Genomic DNA, 21,428 nt, shown 5'->3' on the forward strand with positions numbered 1-21,428 from the left:
ATAGCATAAAACGCCACACCAAACAGATCATCGGTCAGAGTGTTTTTTAGTATCCATCACTCGCGTATACATCGGTCGTAGGCTTGTCATATTCGGTAGGCCATACTTGGGCTATAAGTTCAAATCGTCTCTACGTCAATACTCAGTGTCAATAATTTTCATTCAACAAAACAGTTTTTATTACAAATATATAACTTATCCATTCTTATAATATATTTCTGAAACTCAACAGTCAGAACATTGCAGAACAAATAAACAATTTGGAAGTTCACGACAGGTAAGAAGTTACATTATCAAATCCTTTGTCTCTACCACTGAATTAATAATCAGCTATATATATATATATATGATTAGTAAGGTTTGCTCTATAGAGGAATTATTTTTTTTTTTAGTAATTTACTAACTCCTTGATAATAATTCCTCCCGTAGGAGAAGGTAATATAAATAATATATTAAATTAACTAATTAGGTGCTGTCCTTCTTATCGTTATCAAGATTTATTTTTATTAAAAAATCTTCACAGTTTTGAATAGGTAAAATATAACAAAATTTGGATTACTCTACTTACAGTTACAGCTTGTGTATACTTACCTATATCGTTGCTTATTTATTATACGCGTAAATAATATTATCATAAATGTGTGTGTACTGTAAAGTAATAACTATGACGATATTACAATATTAAGTACAACAGTGCAACACAAAAGTCACGATAAAAACTGGAGATATATATTATAATATACCAACATAAAAATATTTAATATCCATATTATACATATGTAGATTGAGATATGCAATAGGAGGTATACCTATACAGTATACTGCAACTAGCTCCTCTCGCGCCATTTATAGCAGCCTGCATGCTCGACTGTGCAAATAGAATACCGAACAAAAATCGTTATACTTATGCCCCTAAGGTTATTATGTATATGCCCGTGCTATACCGGTACAACACTCGGGTCAAGGTCAGCTCTGCAGTCGGAGATCTAATCGACTGGATTGTTGCAAAATTAAAAGCTTATACGATTCCACTGTTTAGACTATAAATCTAAAAACTAATAAAATACCACTTCGTATAGGTACGCAATACGATAGATCTATGATTAACCTACGGTTAATCATCTGTATCTTTCAATCTGGTAGGTACCTACCTATTATGCGTTTGTCTCGTTACTATCTATAATATAGGTATTTTTTTATTTTACATGAATTCGATTAAGGAGTTAAGTATCTACTTTCAAAGTTGAGATTACAGCGAGATCAAAAGCAAAGACAAAGCAATTATGTTATTATTATTTAGAACAAAGACTTAAGTCATTAAATTTGCTTACATTTGCATTTACATTACCTAATTATATATACTTAAAATAATTTATTGTTATACATACATCATTACAACGGATGAACTTTTTCATATATAATGGTTATAATAATATCACTATTTAGTATTTAAAAAAGCATAAAATGTTACTATACATACATAAAACTTTATATTATATAATATATATATATATGTACGGTAGATGTACATAATGTATCTATTTTGATTATAATATAATATGCGTACAAATTTTATTTAATGAACTTTTTATAAATTTAGGAAAACAGTGAATAACTGTACTAGGTACGTATTTGTATAGTAATTAGCATTTTATATACTCGTATGATATAGTACTAGCTATAAAAAAATATTCTTATCGCCTACCTACTAGGTAGTTACAATTTGAAATTAAAATTCTTATTTGTATATAATACCTACTATATAGCTATTAAATTATTTAACATATTTAAAAATGTTATTCCTGCAATATTCTGACCCAGTGATTTATCCACATTTCAACTACTTCACCAGGCTGATTACAAAATTCAAGGAACAAAAAACTGTTTTAATATTGTAGTTATCGAAATTAATTAGTTTTCATCAAGTTTCTTAATAAATAAAAAAAAAAAATGTTATAAGTTATAACTTTTACGTTTAAACATTTAAAACATATAAAATAGGTACTTAAGAAAATATGATTTATCGATTGTAAATAGTAAATTATATTATTAAATTATTGTTGTTTACCTATATGATGTAACTATTATTATTTATTAACCAACTGTTTAGATGTAGCAAACGTTGTACATTGAACCCAACTACTACAAGCTTAGGTCTAGGCTTATTTGTGTGAATTTTTTATAATATTTTAGTGTTTTTTTTTTTTGTAATAAAAGTGACAATATATATACATGATTTTATGGAAAAATCTACATACAAATATAACATAATGATTATTATTGTATTATTATTTAATATATTATATTCAAAGAGCAATACTTAAAATTGTTGTTCCTAGGTACCGATAAATAAATAATTCAATAGGTGTTTAAAAAAATAATGTAAATACTGCCAATACGCCATGCGTGTTTATGTACTTATATAATTACTGTACAGAATATAATATTATAGTAGGTATATTTAAAATAGATTTAAATATTAATAATTGACAGATCAACAAATAATTTAATGTATTTTCTATGGTTTTTAAGTTACACTTATGGGTATACGACAGGACTTGTGGCGATTATAGGTATTACTATTAGAAGGTATAATATTAGAATATATAAAGGTTACTAACCTTTCTATATTGGCTATTTTACAGAAGCTTGTATTACTCATAACAGTCATAATTCATAATAAGTAATATAATTTTATCGATTTATGATTTTTGTCACAACGTGTTTACTATTTTTTTTTATTATTTTATTTTTTTTTTTAATGTAAATTATCAGAAATATCAGACATGCTTTACAAACACAATATTATGGTATTCGGGCGTGTATACAGGTTTACACATAAAAATATCTTTTATATGATTATTAATTATACATTATATATACAGATTGCATTACATAATAATATGTGCCTACCTATTGCATCTAATAGGTATAAGTATGCTGTAAATTAAATATAATATTATATGTCTATTACATAATATGTAATTTATTAATAATTTTAAAAATGTGGTATTTACCAAAAAAAAAATATATATTAAAAAAAATGAAAGTTTTATTTAATGTGAGACTTTAATATTATAAAATATACAATATTATACTGACGATAATATAATGGTACTATAACGGTATTCATAAGTTGTTATTCAATTCATAGAACCAAGGAGCCGTATTGAATTATTTTTTTTAAATTTAATTTAATACCTACATAAATATAGTTTTTATTTCTGTAGACTTGATTATTTTTTTTTATTAAAATATATTTACAATGTGTTATATACTTATACATAAATAAACAGTAAGTATAATAGAAGGCAGAGAGTCAAGAATAAGGTTAATGATACGAAACACATAATTAGGAGACCATTCAGCAACTGAACCTTTAGAGCTTTTTTTTCCTATTTTTATTTTATTATACTTCAATAGGTACCTAATTTTTATTTGTTACATCAATATTACTGTTTTTGTGCAGTTTTCTTTTTTATTGAGATGTTCCGATGTAGTTTGTTGGCTAAAAATCAAACAGTACAAATTTCAGAGATTTACTTTAACTAGTAATATTATATGACCTATTGAATCTACGACGCTCACATATCTAAATATGACTGTATACATATATACAATATATAGGAATTAGATTTATATTTTTTTTATGTTAATGTTTTTTTTGCTTTTTTCAATTATTTCAGCTGTAGAATTGTTATATGTTTATTATGCTATTATAGTAATAGTTAAAATTGAATTAATAAGAAATGCAAAAAACCCAAAAATGCGTTATAGGTATTAGATTATTATTGTTTTCGTTATTGGCTTGTTTATTAAATGTATTAAACGTATAGATTATTATCAATCTACATATTATTATATAGTAAGCAGTACCTATACGGTCAGTATATGTCTATAACATCGATATCGACCATTTAAAAATTTAAGATTTAGTGTTGTAATTTGAAACCTCTTGTATGAAATATGTACCGATCAATTCAGTGGATATAGAGAATCGTTTTCTAAATGTATAAAAATATTCCGTCGGACAAAACAGAGTCAATTTCACTACTGAAAATCTAAGGAAATACATGGTAACTAATTCTTTTTTTAACTTAAATTATTATTTTAAATTTTTAATTAATTTTTATAACTAAGTAGTTTGTGTTAATTTTTAGTCATGTTTTTATGTTTTTAGTTGCTTATTATACTTTAAAATCCGAGCCTTAATAATTACCATTATAATTTACTCGATACTTTTATTATCTTCTTTAATCAACTAAAATTAACAATAATGTTTTATTGTCATAGTTTTGTCATTATTATTTATTCAATAAGATTACTCAATTTTATTTTATAATATATACTTATTATTCTAAGTACAATTTATAAATCGTACTACATAATATTCTGACTTGAGTGCAGTCTATAAATAAATTTTAATAATGTTTCTTTTAACAATACCTTTTTATAAAAATGTTTTAATTTTAGCTCCATTTCTTTTTATTATTTTCATTGTGATGAAACGGAATTTAAATATAGAACCAGAAAATGTGATCAAAGTCGAATCGGAAGAAACCTGTACACCGGAAGTAATATACTTTGAAAGTATGTCTTTTGAAGAAAAATTAAAAAAACTAGTCAACGAACTTTATAAAATTAAAAAATGTATACCACTCGAAGAAACGTTAAACGGTTTACACAAATGTTTGATGGAAATACAGCAACTTAATCACAAACTTAATAAAACGTATCATATTGAACAAGTAGAACTAAATAATGCGATCTTATGGCTAGAAAAATCAACATCTACTCGTGGTAAGTATAAACCGATACCTGATTACGACGAACAAAAAATTCAGAATTACGATATCAATGAAGTAAAGGAAGAAATTAAGCGATTAATTACAAAGAAAGAGTCCAAAAATGAATTAATAGACGCTGCAGTAAATACTGCGGACATCAATAATAGTGCAGACATTGACAACGAAAGTAGCATGACCGATAAAGATAACAATACATCTCAAACCTCAAAAGCAATCGAAACGGAAATAATTCAAATTCCGGACGTAAAATTAGAAAACATATTAGAGAACTGCAGACACACATATGATCGATTTTTGCCTTTGATAAAAATTTGGTCCCAAAAACTACGCAATGAAATGTTGGATGTGATTAAAATGGTATACGTGACATTAATGGTTATTCGTCACTCAATATTCAACCAGGACAATTGGAAAAATACAATAAACCCAACAGTATCCAAGTTGCCAAAGAAATTGATCTCCATCCAGACCAAAGTTGACAATAAAGACGGCGTAGCGTCTATAAACTTAGAATTATTTCCGAAAATACCGGAAACAATAGAAAAAAGTCTTTTTTATCGAATAATTAATAAAATAAAATCTTATTTTTAACTTTTAATTTTTAATTCTAACAGACGCTAGTGAAAAGCGAAAAAATACTTAACGAATAGGTATACGCCTGTATTCTCGGGAATAATTCTAAGTTTGTACTTAACAAAACCAATTTTGTAATTTTTCATAAACTAATTTATTGGTTCTTTATTATTATAAGTTTAATACTTTAATGGTGAAACTTTGAATAATTATTACTTATAGACCGTTTTTTAAGACCTAATAATTGTCCTCAATAGAATTTACGTAGGTATATGTTTTCAAGAAAATACGACTTCTAAACAAAAAAATATAATTGTTGTAGAAAAATACTTTCAAATTCGTTATACACCAGGTAATTATAGTATAATATCAAGGCATATGTGTCAATGAAATAAATGTAAACGTATGTTAATAGTTTTTACTTTTTTATTCTTACGAGTCATGAAAGTGTGTAAACTTTGATATTATATTATTGGTATAAACCTATATACCACACCTATCTATATAGTATCATATCATTAATATGTAAGGCTCGGATTTTTAAGCATATGTTTTATTTTTTTATCTAATTTTTAATAAATACATAAATTCGTTTCACGTCACTCTGATTCCAAATTCGTTTTGGAAACCAATTTTTCTGTGTGTTACGTTACACTATTAGTAAAATCCTAGAACAATTATTATAGTTTTACTTACTATTAGCACTTTACGAGTATGGTGAAAAAATGAAATACCGAACCGTAACACGACCGTTTCAAAATCGCCTCCCCTGACCGCGTAGCGGGCCAGCGAGCGATAGCTGATAATATGCTGATAACGAGAAATCAACAAAACAACACTACAGATAAACATTATCAAGATATATCCGCGAAAAAAATATATTGTTATCATTGTGATTATTATTTTTTGATAACTCCTACGATATCAGGTACACATCGGTAATATTTTACTATTATAGTTTTTATTATTATACGTACCTACTATGCAATGTCGTGGAACGTCGAGCGTCGAATTCACGATTAATAATAATATTATAATAGGATGAAAGTACGTGCGTGTACGAATTGATATTTGTTTTTCGGAACTTATGCGTGTCACACCGTCACGGCCAATATCGCCATGTCCGTCTTAAACAAAGTACGTAAAAACCTACCTCACATCAAGCAAAACACCGAACTGCTGTTCAACAACACGGGGCTGTGCATCAAAATCATATCTTGCACGTTGTCCGTGTGCTATTTCTTCTCGTTTTGGTCCAAGAGCTCGACGGTGTTCGGCGTGACGCCCGGCTACCTGTTTCCGCCTTCATTCTGGCTGTGGACGCCGTTCACGTTCTGTTTCTTCGAGACACACCTGTGGCAAGTGCTGCTCGACATCGCCATGGTGGCCGTGTGCGGCAAACTCATCGAACCCCTGTGGGGTGAACTGCAAGTGCTCGTGTTCTTTGCCATCGTCAACGTGGGAGTGGCGTTAGCGTGCGCCGTGTTCTATTACGTCCTGTACATGTGCACCTGGGATCCGGAATTGTTGTTCTCGGTGCACGTGCGCGGCTTGGCAGGATATCTGGCCGGTGTCACTGTGGCCGTCAAACAGATCATGCCCGACAGCACTGTGCTAGACACGCCGGCTGGTCGCATCACCAACCGCAACGTACCGCTGTACACGATATTCATTGCACTCGTGCTCTGGTTCATCGGCTTTGTGGATGGTACGAAACCGACTATGGTCATCAGTGGAGTGTTGATGAGTTGGACTTACTTGAGGTTTTATCAGAGGCACACGAATGGCACGAGAGGTGATATGGCTGACAATTTTACTTTTGCAAGGTAAAATACCATATTACCTACCTGTATACATTTTTAACTTGATATTTTTTATAGTTTTTTCCCAGTTATTGTTCAACCACCGATTTCAGTGTTGTCAAATTCAGTATACAGCATTTTTGTAAAAGCTGGTATATGTAGAAAGACTGTACGTAGAGTTGATATTGCTAGCGCACCAACCGGTATTACTGTCGCTTTGCCTGGTATTCGATCACATGATATGGACAGAAGAAAGTAAGTGTAAATTAATACATTTTATACTTTATTTAATTTAAATAGGTATTGTAAATAAAAAATTTAATATTGGTAACTTAAATAAATTTAAAATTAAACAATTATTTTTTAGTTATTTTATATCTATAGGTATGATTTTATTTAAAGCAAGTTAAGCTGGGTCCTCGTAGGTACTAAAAAATTAAAACAAAATACCGTTTGTTTTTATAAAAAATGTATATAATAATATAACAAGCATGGGCTTAACAGGAAATGGATAGGTTAGGTTAGGTTAGGTTAGGTTTATATTGTATGTATATTGTTTAAGTATTTCTGATTAAAAATAAAAAAAAAAAATATCTGCTGAAAGTTTAAGTTTTTGTTTGCTATTAGTAAAATAGTAAATACCTATGTGGATCCAGCATACTAAATAAAATTATATTTAAGCTACTGTATGTTTATTATTATTAGCAATCTAAGTATTCAATGAATTATTGAACTTAAATTTAACATATCCATATTACAGTGACCGACCTCAATAATATGAGGTGTATGTATACTTGACATCTACTATAGAATAGTGACTTCCCTGCTTTTTATTTTTATTTAAATATTGTTCTACTACCCAGGCAGACTATTTAAATTAGGTATTCAAAAAGTTAAACTATTATAAATTGTTCTTAAATGTTAAATCATTTTATATTAATATTAATTTTAAATTGTCCTCATTATTTAATAGCATGAAGTATGTGTAACAACTATTAGGCATTCCACACAAGTTTCCACTATTTTGTAATACGATTCTCAATCGTAACGCAAACAAGAGGCTTGTTGGAAACTGATTTTAGATGACAAATATGTGACTCCCTATTACGCTACATGTGTTGTCATTAAATAGTTGTTTACACAACTGGCTTGAGATTCTCATTGCAAGATAGTAATTTGTTACACATAGGACCTTATATATACAATTACTAAAATATTGGTAAAATATGGAAAAATAAACAACAATAAAATAAATGCAAATAAATGTTAAAATTTGAGATAGATATATTTTGAAGAATAATTTGTATCAACCCAAATTTTAAATATACAGCTTTTTATAAGTAATATCGACTCATGTGCTAATGCACCAAATTTTCAAAATTCTGATAATGATATATCAAATACTATATGACTTATAAATAATTTTAGTATTTAAATTGTTGTCACTTTATACCTTATAATTTTAACTTACCTTTTTATAATTTGTTTGTGTTTTCATAGATTGTTAGCCTTAAAGGCTCTTAATAGCCGATTAGTCGATACTAATAAAGATGCACCAAGAATGGATAATATTGAATCTGAAAGAAGAGACTCTGTGGTTATATCAATTGGAGATTCAGAACAGACTTCAAAACTATCACCTGCAAATATGGTTTCAAACAAAACAACGTAGTACAGATAAATTATTAAAGGAATAATATTTAATAATTTATTTGTATATTATCGTAATCATAATTTTATCTACTATACAAGAGTCTAGAAAGTATAGAAACGTTTTACATTGTTTATATGCATATTCAAAACACTTTCTATTTGTTCTAGACACTCATTATCTATTTTTTATATTATTTACTTATTTGTTGTACATTTGTTAATATTGTAAATAGGTAAACTAGGGTATTTTAATAACTGATTAATGATTAAATCATTTACACAATAAAGCATTATATATACAAAGAACTAACTATATTTGTTAAAAATAAAATATAATAGTCTTGGATAACAGCCAACAGCATTGTAATAATTCACAAGACAAGGTAATCTTGAATATTACAAAAGTACCCATGATTATATAACTACATATTTTATGTTGTATAAACCTGATAAAAGGTTTTCATTATAGTTATTTGTATTACAAGTTTTGTATAAATCTTTTTATTAATTAATATAACATAATATTTAATGTCTATATAAGCCTGTGATAATAAAATAACTAATTATAATTTATTACTAGTACAAAATATTGAGTTATCTTTGTAGGTGAAAGGTTATTCTTTAGTTTACTAATTTCTTGACGTACAATTGTATTTGTTAACGATGTAGAGTGTGTGCTTATGTTGGAAATTACAGTAATTTTGAAATATGATTATGTCTTTGAAATTTAACAAGTAAAATCTAGTTATGTAAATATAGTTTCAAAAAATAAAGTCGATTCACCAGATTAAAAGATAATACTATTAAAGCAGTTATGTACAGATGGAAAGAGCTCAAATTTTTAAATGTATACATCCGTGAAGCCCAAAGATCACTATTAAAACCTGAGGTCATCAGGTTGATAAGATTTAGCGATATACTAAAAAGTTACATACATAATGTGTTAGTAGTATATTGCAGTTATTTGTAAGTGCTGTTTGCTTCACCATGGCGACTGTGAGTAGCTAATTTTAAATTGTACATTTTAATTTAATCACTTCAATACATTTATGTGATAATTTTGTGTATAGGATAGAGTGTTGGATTTGAGATATAATGAAATGTGGAAGGCATGGAATAATGCTGGTGAAGAAGAGGATGATAATTCTACATTATTTAAAGGGGATTTGGTACTATCATGGAAACAATTAAGTGTAACAGTTGTTAAGAAGATTCCTAAACTGATTGGTAGTAGTGAGGTTGTAACTAAACAAATTTTGAACAATGGTAAGATAGCAAAAATTTACATTCAACAATATTTTTTGAATTCTTAACCAAACTTAACTTTATTTTTATTTTGAAAAACAAAATTTGGATTTCCATACTTCCATACTATAATTGTTTAATTTGAAGTTTATTAAAAACTTTTTTTATCTTATACATCTGAGTACTAACGAAAGTACTGACCTTTTTTGTCTGTTGTTTAAAAAAAAAATCTTTCAATAAAAATGACCTACAGATAGAAAGTAGAGAAAAATTTTAGTCTTGTATATCTAGTATATTGTGATATAGGAAGATGTTTCATCCATATCTATTGTCTCTGTCTTCCAAACGTAGAACATAGTAAAAACTGCTTCACTAAAGCTAAGACACTTGGGCTGTAATCCGAGTTAAATATCCAAATTTTCACATTAAAAAGAGGAGATTTTGGATTCTGAACATTATTTTTATTTTTTCGATACCAAAACTACAAAAAGGTTCTTATTTTTTCAAAATCTTTTATTTTTCTAACTTGAATAACTCTTGAGTTAAAATATATTTGTCTAAATGATTGTGTTACCTTTCCCTGTTATATGTGAACAATTTATGGACAAAAATGTTTATATAAATTATAGTTATTTTATTAATATACTAAGAACAAAGCACTCTGATTCTTAATTTAATACTATAACATATAGTAATAATAACATTATTTACATACTGTAAATAATTAATTTAAATTAAAACACAGCAATAAATTTATTCAAATAATTAGCAAATGATTATCAAATAAGTTATGGTTCAATTTTCTGCTCATCTATCTAATCCTTAAGTATTAAAGATGTAGATACTTAATTTTTTGCAGGCATATTTTATTATTACTTAGTGAATAATGTGTAATATATTTTAGTATTAATAAATGATAATTGTCAATTGATAACTAATAAAATATTTAAATATTTATATGATATTTTCAGTTAGTGGTAATGTTGAATGTGGCACTCTTTTGGGAATTATGGGACCAAGGTCAGTAATTCTTAAATACAATTTTAAACACTAAAGATGTATAAACATGGGTTTTTATTGTATTTTTTTTTAATCTAGCGGTTCAGGAAAGACTACACTAATGGCTACAATAAGTCATCGAACAAAAGGTTTGTCAATACAAAATAAAAATAAAACTAATAATTGATGTACAACAGAAATAGATATTATTTATAAAAAATATCAATTGTTACCTGTGTAAACCCCTAATCCAGAACATGATTTAGAAATGTTGAAGCCTAAAGCAAGATAAAAAAAAAGGTTTTCGGTCCATATTGATTAATATCTACCATAATATACTTTTTCCTTTAATCATGTACGATTATATTCTATACTTTAAATTACTATTACGTAATTAAATTAATCTTATTTATGAAATTTAGATTATACTTTTTACGTTATAATTTATAACTTTAAAATTTGATATACAATTTACTTAAAATGTTAATATCAGTTTTAGTTATAACATTTTCTAAGAATATTAATTGAAATAATGTACCATAATATTAAATAGTATTGAAAATCTATATTCTATTAATTTAAAAAAATATAACAACTGTTTTGATAATGAATTTCCAAACTACAAAATTTCGAAAGTCCTATAATTTATAATTAGTTATACTGAATGTAAAATATTTATGTATTAAATACTTTCATAAGAATTGAAGACTATTTTATGGTTTTAATTGTATTTATATTTTTAATTAAAATGTTGAAAATCAATAACTATCACTAGTAGCTTGAATATTAATTCAAACAAATCATAATAATTTATTGTTATTAAAGGAAATTTTAGTGGAGAACTTTTATTAAATGGACGTCCAGTATCCGAAGATGTTATGATAAAAATATCTGGATTCGTTGCTCAAGAAGATATAAGTTTCGTCCAATTAACTGTTTTGGAACAACTTAAGTTAATGGTGAATATTTTCTCATTATTTATCATACTTATATTAATGCAATAGAATACATTATTAAAATAATATTTTTTTTTCAGGCTAGATTAAAAATGGATCGGGCTACGACTGACAAAGTAATCAGGGACCGCATAGATTATCTTTCTGCCCATTTAGGTTTGAATAAAATTCTTAACTCCCGGCTGTGTGTTCTGTCTGGCGGAGAACGAAAAAAAGTAGCTTTGGCTGTACAGCTTATAAATGATCCACCAATTTTATTTTGTGATGAAATAACTACTGGATTAGATAGTTATTCTGCTGCACATATAGTAAACACATTAAGAAGAGTAGCACAAAGTGGAAAAATTGTCATATGCACTATACATCAGCCTGCATCTGGTTTGTTTGATCAGTTTCAAGAAGTCATACTTTTAACTAATGGTCGGTTAGCTTATCAAGGATCAGTATCATTAGTCAATAATTTTTTCCAAAGGTATAATCTTAAAATAATATTTATACATAATATTTTACATGAAATAATTAGTTTAAATTATTATTAGGTATGGTTACATTTGTCCTGCCACCTATAACAAAGCTGATTTTATTGTATCAATTTTGAATTCAGATGGAGTGTTGGATAGAAATAATGTCAATAACATGTGTGAACTTTCTTCAAATGTAGCACAAATGGACATTAAGTTTAATTCATTCAATAAGGATGTATGTTGAAATTATTATTTTTAATACAGATCTTGGAAGTTGATCACTTTATAATTCATTTTCTAAAACATATGTCAGACCATTTTCTTAGCTAAAAATCTGTTTTAATAAATCGTACATTTAAATGACTAATTTTTACTTCAATATAAAAAAAATTTTTTTCAAGTTATTTTAAAATATTTTCCACTAATTGATAGCAAAATCATGAATTTTTAAATTACTGCTTAAATATAGAATATTGCAAAATTATGTATAAAAATGTTTTGTCCTTTTTAATTTTAAACATAAAACTATAAAGACCTTATAACTAAGTTAATAGGTTTTATACTCATATAGGTACTCTGATACTGATACTAATACTTATCCAATTTTTTTCATTGTATTTTTTTGAATTCTTATATCATTAAATCATTTTTTTTTTTAAGGACTGTGTTTTAGGTCTAACATATTGTTTTATCATTGTTTTTTTATCTCATCAACTTCCGAGCCCTAGTAATACACATAAATTCAATAATAAAAATTATAACTTTAGGTTCAGTCAGAATATGGACATCATTTACAAGCGTAAGTCTCTGTTTTAAATTTTTAATGAAAGTTTTTGAGATTTTTGTTTTTGATCTTAGAGAAAAGCTTAGCTGGATAACTCAAGTATTGCTTTTGCTGTATAGATCAATCATGTGTTTCATAAGAAATTACAAGGAAAAGTTATTAGAATTTGGAACATTATTGGTAAAATTTAAATATTAATATTTAATAGTAATGCAGTACACTATCTATTTAATTTGTGTGAATAAAACAATTTATATTACTATTATAGTTTTTAGGTGTTATTACTTCTAGTCCTTATGCAAATTTACAATTCGATACAAAAGCAGTTCAAAATTGGCAGGGATTTTGGTTATGTTTGGTCATTAATATAGTGTTCCAGTTTAGTTATTCAGCCATTGCCACACATCAAATCAAATTTTCAGTTGTCCATCGAGAAGTCAGCAATAAAGTATACTCGTTGAGTGCATACTACGTGTCTGAAATGATAATATTAGTATGCAACATGAATAAATTATATCAAACTTTAAATTGTGATAAAATTATTTTTATGTTATAGTATATGTGGGTATTTGTAAAGACAATTATCTTTTGCATTGTTGTGTTTTGGATTGTTGGTGTCGAATGGGTTTTTATGCAATTATTAGTATTTCTGATACTCACATTTGCATCTGTTTCGTATGGTAATTTAATTAGTATTAAAAAAATAGTGATTAATGAATAATAAATTATGCAACAAAATTATAATATTGTTATTATTTTAGGAAGCCTTTTGTCAGCTTACTTTAGCCGTGTAGAGGAAGCTATTGTATTTTCAACAGTCTATGAGTATTTAGCATTACCTCTCAGTGGTGCTTATCTATCATTCAGGTAAGCTGTAATAAAATATATTTTATTGTAAGTATTTATGAATTTTTGTTATGTGTTATCAGGTCATTACCAAAAGTGATGTACTCACTAAGATATCTCTCATTATTTTTTCTTGGTTGTGAAACTGTATCTACTCTGTTTTGGGAGAGAATCACATCATTACGTAAGCATTTATTTAATAATTTATCAGTGACCTAGTGGTGTATTTTAGAGGCATAGAATTTTATTCAACATTAATGTTTATTTATTTATTTTATTGTAATTGTTGAGTTTAAGACGTACATAAATAAACTATTATAATATTCAAAAGGGAGGGGTTATAGGAATTGACCACTTATCTTGTAAATATGCCACTATTGAGAACTAAACACAGACTATCTTAATATTATAATTATTTTAAATTTTTTATAGCATGTACTGATATTGCTAATTGTTTGGACAACGGAAAAGCAGTTTTAAATAAATACGGTTTTATAAGTAGTGATTTATATTTTGACATAATGATATTGCTTTTATTTTGTTTATTGGCAAACATACTTGGTTATTTTGGTGTTCTTAAAAAAATGAAAATACAACCAGCTTATTAAATACTATAATATTTTTTAAGAAATTTTATTACTAAGAATTAGTAAGTGTCATTATGTTTTCTATCACCATAATTAATTATATTAAAATTATTGAACATCTGTAAATCATCTTGTCTTCAAATTTGTTAATATATCCCATTGTATTGAGTAAAATGTATACCAAAAATTATTTACCAATAGGTAATTATTATAACTGATATATGATATTTCTATCCAAAAATACAATTGAAATGAGTTAATATTCAAAATTATATTTTTATATTGACTATTCATACCTATTCACATTTCACAACCTATCATCATAATTTTTAAGATTATATACTTGTTAAATATTTTCATATTATTATTATTAAACCATTGTTTCAAAATTGAAAATTGTATAGTATTGAATATTTTTAGAAGTCTTAAAATTGTGTATACGACTATTATGTTATGATTAAATCCAAAAAAAAAATTCATTCAATTTTCGTGTTATTTTTAAAAAAAATTATTAATACATTATAGTTTAAACTCATAATTTGCAATTTAAGAATAGTTAAAATTGTGGCATTGAGGAAAATTACTTTCCAAAATATCATATACTTAGTCTATAGACATTACATTGCAATTGGATTAATATCAATTACTATTGAAATTAATTGATAATTTACCCATTTTGGTCATTAGCATAATATTATGAACAAGATCATAAAATTATTCGTTACTATCAGGATTTTGATTCCCAAGTTGAATTCATCATGTATGTATTATCATGTTAAATGTGTGGTAGATTATTCTAATAGTATAGTACAGAAGTTCCCAAACAATGGATTGCAATTATATTGTTGGTGAGTAGAATTATGTTTTGAAACATTTTAAAAGTTATTGAAATATTTTTTTAAATGTACCATGGAAATTTAGGAACCTCTGCTCTAGTTTTTAGTGTGTCATCTATTTACAAATTATAGAATAATAGTCATGACATTGACTCTACAATAAATTCTTTATAAATAAAAAGGCACCTTAAAAATGAAACTATTAGCAAATAAATAATAATTTCCATAATATTTAACAATTGACTAGCGTTGTTAAGTTTAATTAGAATAATCACAAACAATTAAATTAGAGGTATAGCATAAGTACACACACAGTATAACATATTTATACATAGAAAAAAGAAACAAACTTGAAACTAATATGAAATGGGTAATAGATGAAAAAAAAAAACAATATAAATCAATCAAATTTTAGCATGTTATAGAATTCAGTAGGTAATAATAAAAAAAACAGAATTACGTACTTTTAAATATTTTAATATTTAATAACACAATAATAATAAAACAATAATAGTTATATACTATCATATAATTTAATATTACGTTTAAAGTAACATATGAAAAATTATCAATTTTAAAATTTTCCCAAGTTATTAACAATATAAAAACAATTAAATATTTTATTTTCATTTATTTCTAAATAAACTATAAAATAATTTTTAACATAATTGTATGGTTCACATTTTAGGATACATAAAAAATTAATTTTGGGTAGTAAATTATAATAATTATTTTATAATATGTATATAAAAATATAATTGATTATGTCTTTTCTTAGTATTCAATAATAACTATTGATGAGTTATATAAATGACAAATTTTTAACAGTTTTGAATAACAAACATTACTTTTTAAATCACAGGTTATGATTAGTATTTAACACTTAATGATTAATTAACAATAAATAATAATAAAAATAATTAAAAAGTAGAAAAATAAGATTTTTTTATTTCAACAGTGTAAAAATATTAACTTTTTTAGGAAATTATAATAAGCTCGTTTATGAATGTTTTTTGGTATTAATAATTGCTTATTTTGGTATCGAGGAATGAATGTTTTATCAATTATGGTTCATTACCAATTTTTATACGTATAAAAGTAAAATAGAGAAGTATGTAGTGTATAACAATAAATAAATATATGAGCACACTACACACATGGAAAATTTTTGTTTTATAAATTCAAAAATAATCAGTCTAAACTTCCCTAAAGTATAACAAGAATCTTACAAACATTGCAATATACAACATATTTTGAAACATTCCTTACAGAGCATAATTTGATGAATTATATATTTATCAATTGAAATTTATGCATAAATATGTAAAATGACTGAAGCATACATTATGTTTCATGTAGGTTATAAATATTAAACTTAAGATTCTTTTTCTTGATATATAATTATTTCCTGAGTTATGATAAATAATAATAAATTTTAATGCCAATATGAATGAACTACTGAACAGACTAGAACGGGCTGTTCTCTGACTAGAATAAATGTTTCATGATTATTTAATTTTTAAATACGTATAATCTATAAACAATAAACAGTGAACTCATAACAAATTTTCATTTGTTTCTGAGGCACACTTCACAAGTGAAGATTTTAACTTATTCTATCCTAAAAGTATTATATTATTTTTGGTTAAACAACTTTATCCTTCTTAAAGAAAACAATTATTTTTTTGACTTTGCGATGGCATACCCATTACCCAGGTAACACGAACTTCCCTGTTTAGATGTGTGCACATCAAGATATGCTTGCCTTGAAAACACACGATGACATGATTGACACTGATACTTACTAATGTGAACCTTGTTATTATGTCGCAACAACGATGTTTGGAATTTAAACGTTTTACTACATGCCACACAATAAAATGACTTACGATGATATTTTTCTGTATCGACAATTAAAGGTTGTTCAAAATTTGATGACTGGATATTTGTAAAATCGGATCTCCTGTGAGATACTTTTGGACGTGCCTATTAAATAAAAAAGAGTTAGTTAATCTATTTTATGCTGGTACAAATTATTTATAAAAAAATATTATTATTTAGTATTTATTGCTATGCAATAATTTAAATAACAGTCTAGTGGTTATAGAATTAAACATTTAAAAACATGGAAAATTATATTTATGAACTTAATTCTCATTTGTGTATGCGGAGTTCGCCTGCAGAGAATAGTCCTAATTCTATTGAATTTGGAGCTACTGTAATACCAATTTATTTGAATATTAATGATCAGAATAATCCAGGTTACAACCCTAAATGTACTGCGATGATATTAGACTTCGGTTCTACCTCACAAGACGTTGATGAAATAAACTTTAAAAATTACTATACATACATAATTTCAATTTTGGTTATGAAAATATCAAACACTGATCCAAAAAGATTAAAAAAATGGTATATAGCTGTAAGACAAAAGGTTGTACATATATATTTTTTTTTGCAAACAAAAGTTCAGTAATGAATAAAAAAAAATTGATTTTTACAAATTTTAGAAAATAATGGATAACACTCATACAGATTTTCAATCACAAGACTATGTATGCATTAAATCATCTGAAAGTGCAATAGATTGGACAGATTTGTATAAAATAAAACTGATCTTACGCCAACCATCACCAAATTGGAATAATTTTGGTATAGACGATGTGAAAGTTATTCGTAAAGTTTAGTTAGAAAATGTATGAACACTATAAATAGACCATTAGAAATATATTTTATAATAAAATAAATATCAAGTCAATTAACTTATTTAAAAACTACATAGGTAACTTATAATTTATAATAATTCAATGTTTTATTTATTTATACTTATCAAAAATTAACGATAAATACTATAAATACTAGCCTTATTTTTATGAATCATTTGACGTGGAACATCTGGCATAAGAGGATGTGGTGGTAAATTCAATGGATCTATGAATGATGATTCCATTTGATTCCGTCGTTTTTGATTCAAAAGCAATGGATGAATGTCATAACCATTTAAATGTGGATAAAACATAGACATTGCTGATGTTGTTTTTGGAAATGCTGTTAAATCGTATGACAGTCCAGAAGTTGATGGTGATGGATCCGTATCTGGTTGTTCCAAATCTCCATCACAAAAATCGTCAATAGAGGTTGTGCAATGTACGCTTAAACCCACTGAAAAAATATACACATAATTAGTTGGATTTACAAAATTATAAAAAATTATTTCATTAGTTTAAAAAAATTCAATTTGGGAGATATTGACTATTAGTAAATAGATAATTTTTATCGGGAAATCTACTACCTAATAAAACTTACACCAATTATCAATCATTTGATTCCCAGACATCACATCTGATTTGGATAAGCTGGTTGAGCTGTTTGGTGAACAATCTTGGTTTGAAGCCAGCGACTTTCCGAGTTCTGTTTCATCATCCATACTATAGACGTTAATCATTGAACATAAATAAATCTAAAGATAATGTATGCGGTATAATATTATTATGCTAATAACTGTGGTAGATCTTAGTGTTTAATGAAGCGACCTTACTTGTCCTTTTGTCGTCCAGCCGACACCTGTCAGGATGTTGTGTCATTCGAAGCGGGGTTTCCGATTTAGCGGGCTGTTCAATGGCGGAAGTTCAACTTAGTATTTTGAGTTTTGGCCATCGCTTCGCAACACTCTTTCGGTAGGTACTAGATTGGTTGGGGACTCGGAACACAAAACAGCACTACTTAACACTCGAGCAACAAATATTATAATTTATTATCAAGAATTTGGTGTATTAAAAATTTATTGAGAAATCAGCTGCGGTTAGATTTTTATCACAAATACATAATAATTCAATAATAATGTGTTATTATTATTAGATAAAGGGGATATTATTATTGCATAGCACGACTGTTTTAGTATTTTAGTCGACGCGTAATTGGACGTCGGTGTAATTATTATTGGTCGTTTTAATTGACGCGTACGTTCGGTGGACTCGAAATAATCGTCATTATCAGGGAACGACGACGTGAAGAGCAATAAAAACATTCTAAGAACGCAAAATAATCTACCCATTCCTGGGCCTCCCGGCAAACCGCAATACTATATAATCGGCCTACAATAGTGTTTTAGTCGGTCGAACTCGTTTGTTTTTTTTTTTTTTTTTTAGTAAGCTTTCGTGATAAACGATAATTGATAATGATAAAGCCATTATTGTTATTTAACGGAAACGTAAGGTTATTCAAAAACAGCAATACAATGATAACACGATTTGCGCACTGTGATAAGACCAAGCCACCAACTGCGTCACTGAGCGCGTAAATAATAATAATATCATCTTCAGAGTTCAAAATTTCAATGGTTTTTATGTGTAGAGTGAGGTGCGAACGCCCCGACGCGCGGCAATCGGAAAATGTGATCAGACCACCAGACACAACCACCGTCGTCTGTCGATAATTTAAGAGTCCTCCCCGACCACCGATCGAAAAGTTACGAGGAACGCATAAAATAAAAAAAATAAAAAACGGTTAGACGGACAGAGTTAATACTTAGATGACTTATTTAAAACTGTAACGATAAAAAATATATTATAATATGGTCTAAATTGTATTTGTGTATTTAACTATATAGATCATATATAGATCCGATAGTCGCATTATTATATTATTATAGTGTTATGGTACTTGGTAGATACGCGGTAAGTATAGGTTTTACTGGTACCTAAAATAGGTATACCACGTTTCGCTATGTACTTTTGAATCACTATAAGACTAACTCGTGAGGAACTTTGTAATAAATTTTCGAGTATTTTGACTAAAATTTTATCGATATAAAAACGAATATTTCAAAGGACTGAATATTTTGTAAATAATAGTCATGGATGGAGCAATTTGAATCGTCTTTTCACACCGACGAAACACCAAAATTATACGAGCCGTTTGTCAAGAATTCAAAATGTTTCTCGTCCATACGCTATTTTTATTGCATTCAATAAACAAAATAGGTAAGTAACTTGCATTTTTTTTTTTTATATAACTCAAATGGCAAGAACTGTAATTGTCTTCAATTGTCTAGTATAGATACAAATAGTTAGTACCTACAGTTTAAATAATTAAAAAATGTAGGTACATTCATAATTTTAATGAATTATTTAGTTTCTCCATCCAATCGTTTGCTAGTTGTTCAGTTGTGAGTAATTTTATCTGGTTTATAAAACTCTGTTTATCCTTCGGTATATGTTGGAGATTAGTTCGATATGATTTCCTTTGATTATCGTAACTACTTCTTCGCGAGTGTCGCGGCTTTTTTAACATTAAAATCGGTTTTAAAGTATTCCGTTAAGTGTTCAAGTTGTAAAAGAATATACGGTCGCACGACCGTCATTTTTTTTGTTATGGTTTTAAAAATGGTCCACTCACTTTTTTAAGTGCCATAAGATCTCTTAGACTCAATATTTGATTTCAACGTATAGGTATAATTATTTAACGTACCAATAAAAAATTTAAGCTAGGTATAATTAAGTTTTATAATTTAAAATAGTAAAAATATAATTCGTGATAGGTACACAATATCCCTTATAAAAAAATGTTTAATAACACTGCGAGTAGGTGCTCGGTGTGCAGATGAGCCATCAAAAGAGAAAAGTCCAAAAAATTAATTATATTTAAATAGTTATAAGAAGTATAAAGTTTACCGTAAAAATAAGTTTTATTTTATTCCAATTTTTAAATTTTTATTAAAAACCAAAAAATAATATAATAATAATAACTAATAGCAACACCTTATAAATAATTTATTTTTAAATAATAAAAAAAAAAATCAAATCAAATAAAACTTATTTTTTACAGATTTCAACCCTTTAAAATAAAAATTTTGAAAAATCCTTTTTTAGTGCAC

The 21,428-nt window shown here is 26.8% G+C and overlaps 5 protein-coding genes across 8 annotated transcripts; 4 read left to right on the top strand and 1 right to left on the bottom strand.

Moving 5' to 3' along the window:
* Positions 1 to 4,318: 4,318 nt before the first annotated feature.
* On the top strand, positions 4,319 to 5,983 carry LOC114129996 (uncharacterized). The gene has a single exon (XM_027994869.2). It carries the CDS (start codon positions 4,428 to 4,430, stop codon positions 5,397 to 5,399), a length of 972 nt encoding a protein of 323 aa, XP_027850670.2. The 5' UTR covers positions 4,319 to 4,427; the 3' UTR covers positions 5,400 to 5,983.
* Positions 5,984 to 6,126: 143 nt separating this feature from the next.
* Positions 6,127 to 9,423, top strand: LOC114129993 (transmembrane protein 115). Its single transcript, XM_027994867.2, has 3 exons — positions 6,127 to 7,207; positions 7,262 to 7,438; positions 8,684 to 9,423. Exons 1-3 carry the CDS (start codon positions 6,501 to 6,503, stop codon positions 8,853 to 8,855), a joined length of 1,056 nt encoding a protein of 351 aa, XP_027850668.1. The 5' UTR covers positions 6,127 to 6,500; the 3' UTR covers positions 8,856 to 9,423.
* Positions 9,424 to 9,566: 143 nt separating this feature from the next.
* LOC114129992 (protein scarlet-like) lies at positions 9,567 to 14,891 on the top strand. Its single transcript, XM_027994866.2, has 14 exons — positions 9,567 to 9,832; positions 9,907 to 10,102; positions 11,053 to 11,101; positions 11,180 to 11,229; positions 11,906 to 12,039; positions 12,117 to 12,508; positions 12,576 to 12,735; positions 13,268 to 13,299; positions 13,359 to 13,464; positions 13,553 to 13,777; positions 13,841 to 13,964; positions 14,046 to 14,151; positions 14,214 to 14,314; positions 14,563 to 14,891. Exons 1-14 carry the CDS (start codon positions 9,824 to 9,826, stop codon positions 14,736 to 14,738), a joined length of 1,860 nt encoding a protein of 619 aa, XP_027850667.2. The 5' UTR covers positions 9,567 to 9,823; the 3' UTR covers positions 14,739 to 14,891.
* A 1,142-nt stretch (positions 14,892 to 16,033) lies between these two features.
* Positions 16,034 to 19,617, bottom strand: LOC114130000 (uncharacterized). 4 transcript variants are annotated; one of them, XM_027994875.2, is made up of 4 exons: positions 19,092 to 19,617; positions 18,860 to 18,981; positions 18,417 to 18,715; positions 16,034 to 17,539 (listed from the first exon to the last, which is right to left on the bottom strand). In XM_027994875.2, exons 2-4 carry the CDS (start codon positions 18,978 to 18,980, stop codon positions 17,231 to 17,233), a joined length of 729 nt encoding a protein of 242 aa, XP_027850676.1. In that variant the 5' UTR covers position 18,981; positions 19,092 to 19,617; the 3' UTR covers positions 16,034 to 17,230. The 4 variants fall into 4 exon arrangements, with proteins under 4 accessions (XP_027850676.1, XP_027850673.1, XP_027850677.1 ...); XM_027994872.2 differs by having other exon boundaries at positions 18,860 to 19,013; XM_027994876.2 differs by having other exon boundaries at positions 19,087 to 19,617.
* LOC126550113 (nicolin-1-like) lies at positions 17,654 to 18,383 on the top strand. Its single transcript, XM_050201077.1, has 2 exons — positions 17,654 to 17,987; positions 18,064 to 18,383. Exons 1-2 carry the CDS (start codon positions 17,679 to 17,681, stop codon positions 18,238 to 18,240), a joined length of 486 nt encoding a protein of 161 aa, XP_050057034.1. The 5' UTR covers positions 17,654 to 17,678; the 3' UTR covers positions 18,241 to 18,383.
* Positions 19,618 to 21,428: the final 1,811 nt, after the last annotated feature.

The sequence above is a fragment of the Aphis gossypii genome, chromosome 2 (genome assembly GCF_020184175.1).
Source record: "Aphis gossypii isolate Hap1 chromosome 2, ASM2018417v2, whole genome shotgun sequence".
NCBI classification, from domain to species: domain Eukaryota; kingdom Metazoa; phylum Arthropoda; class Insecta; order Hemiptera; family Aphididae; genus Aphis; species Aphis gossypii.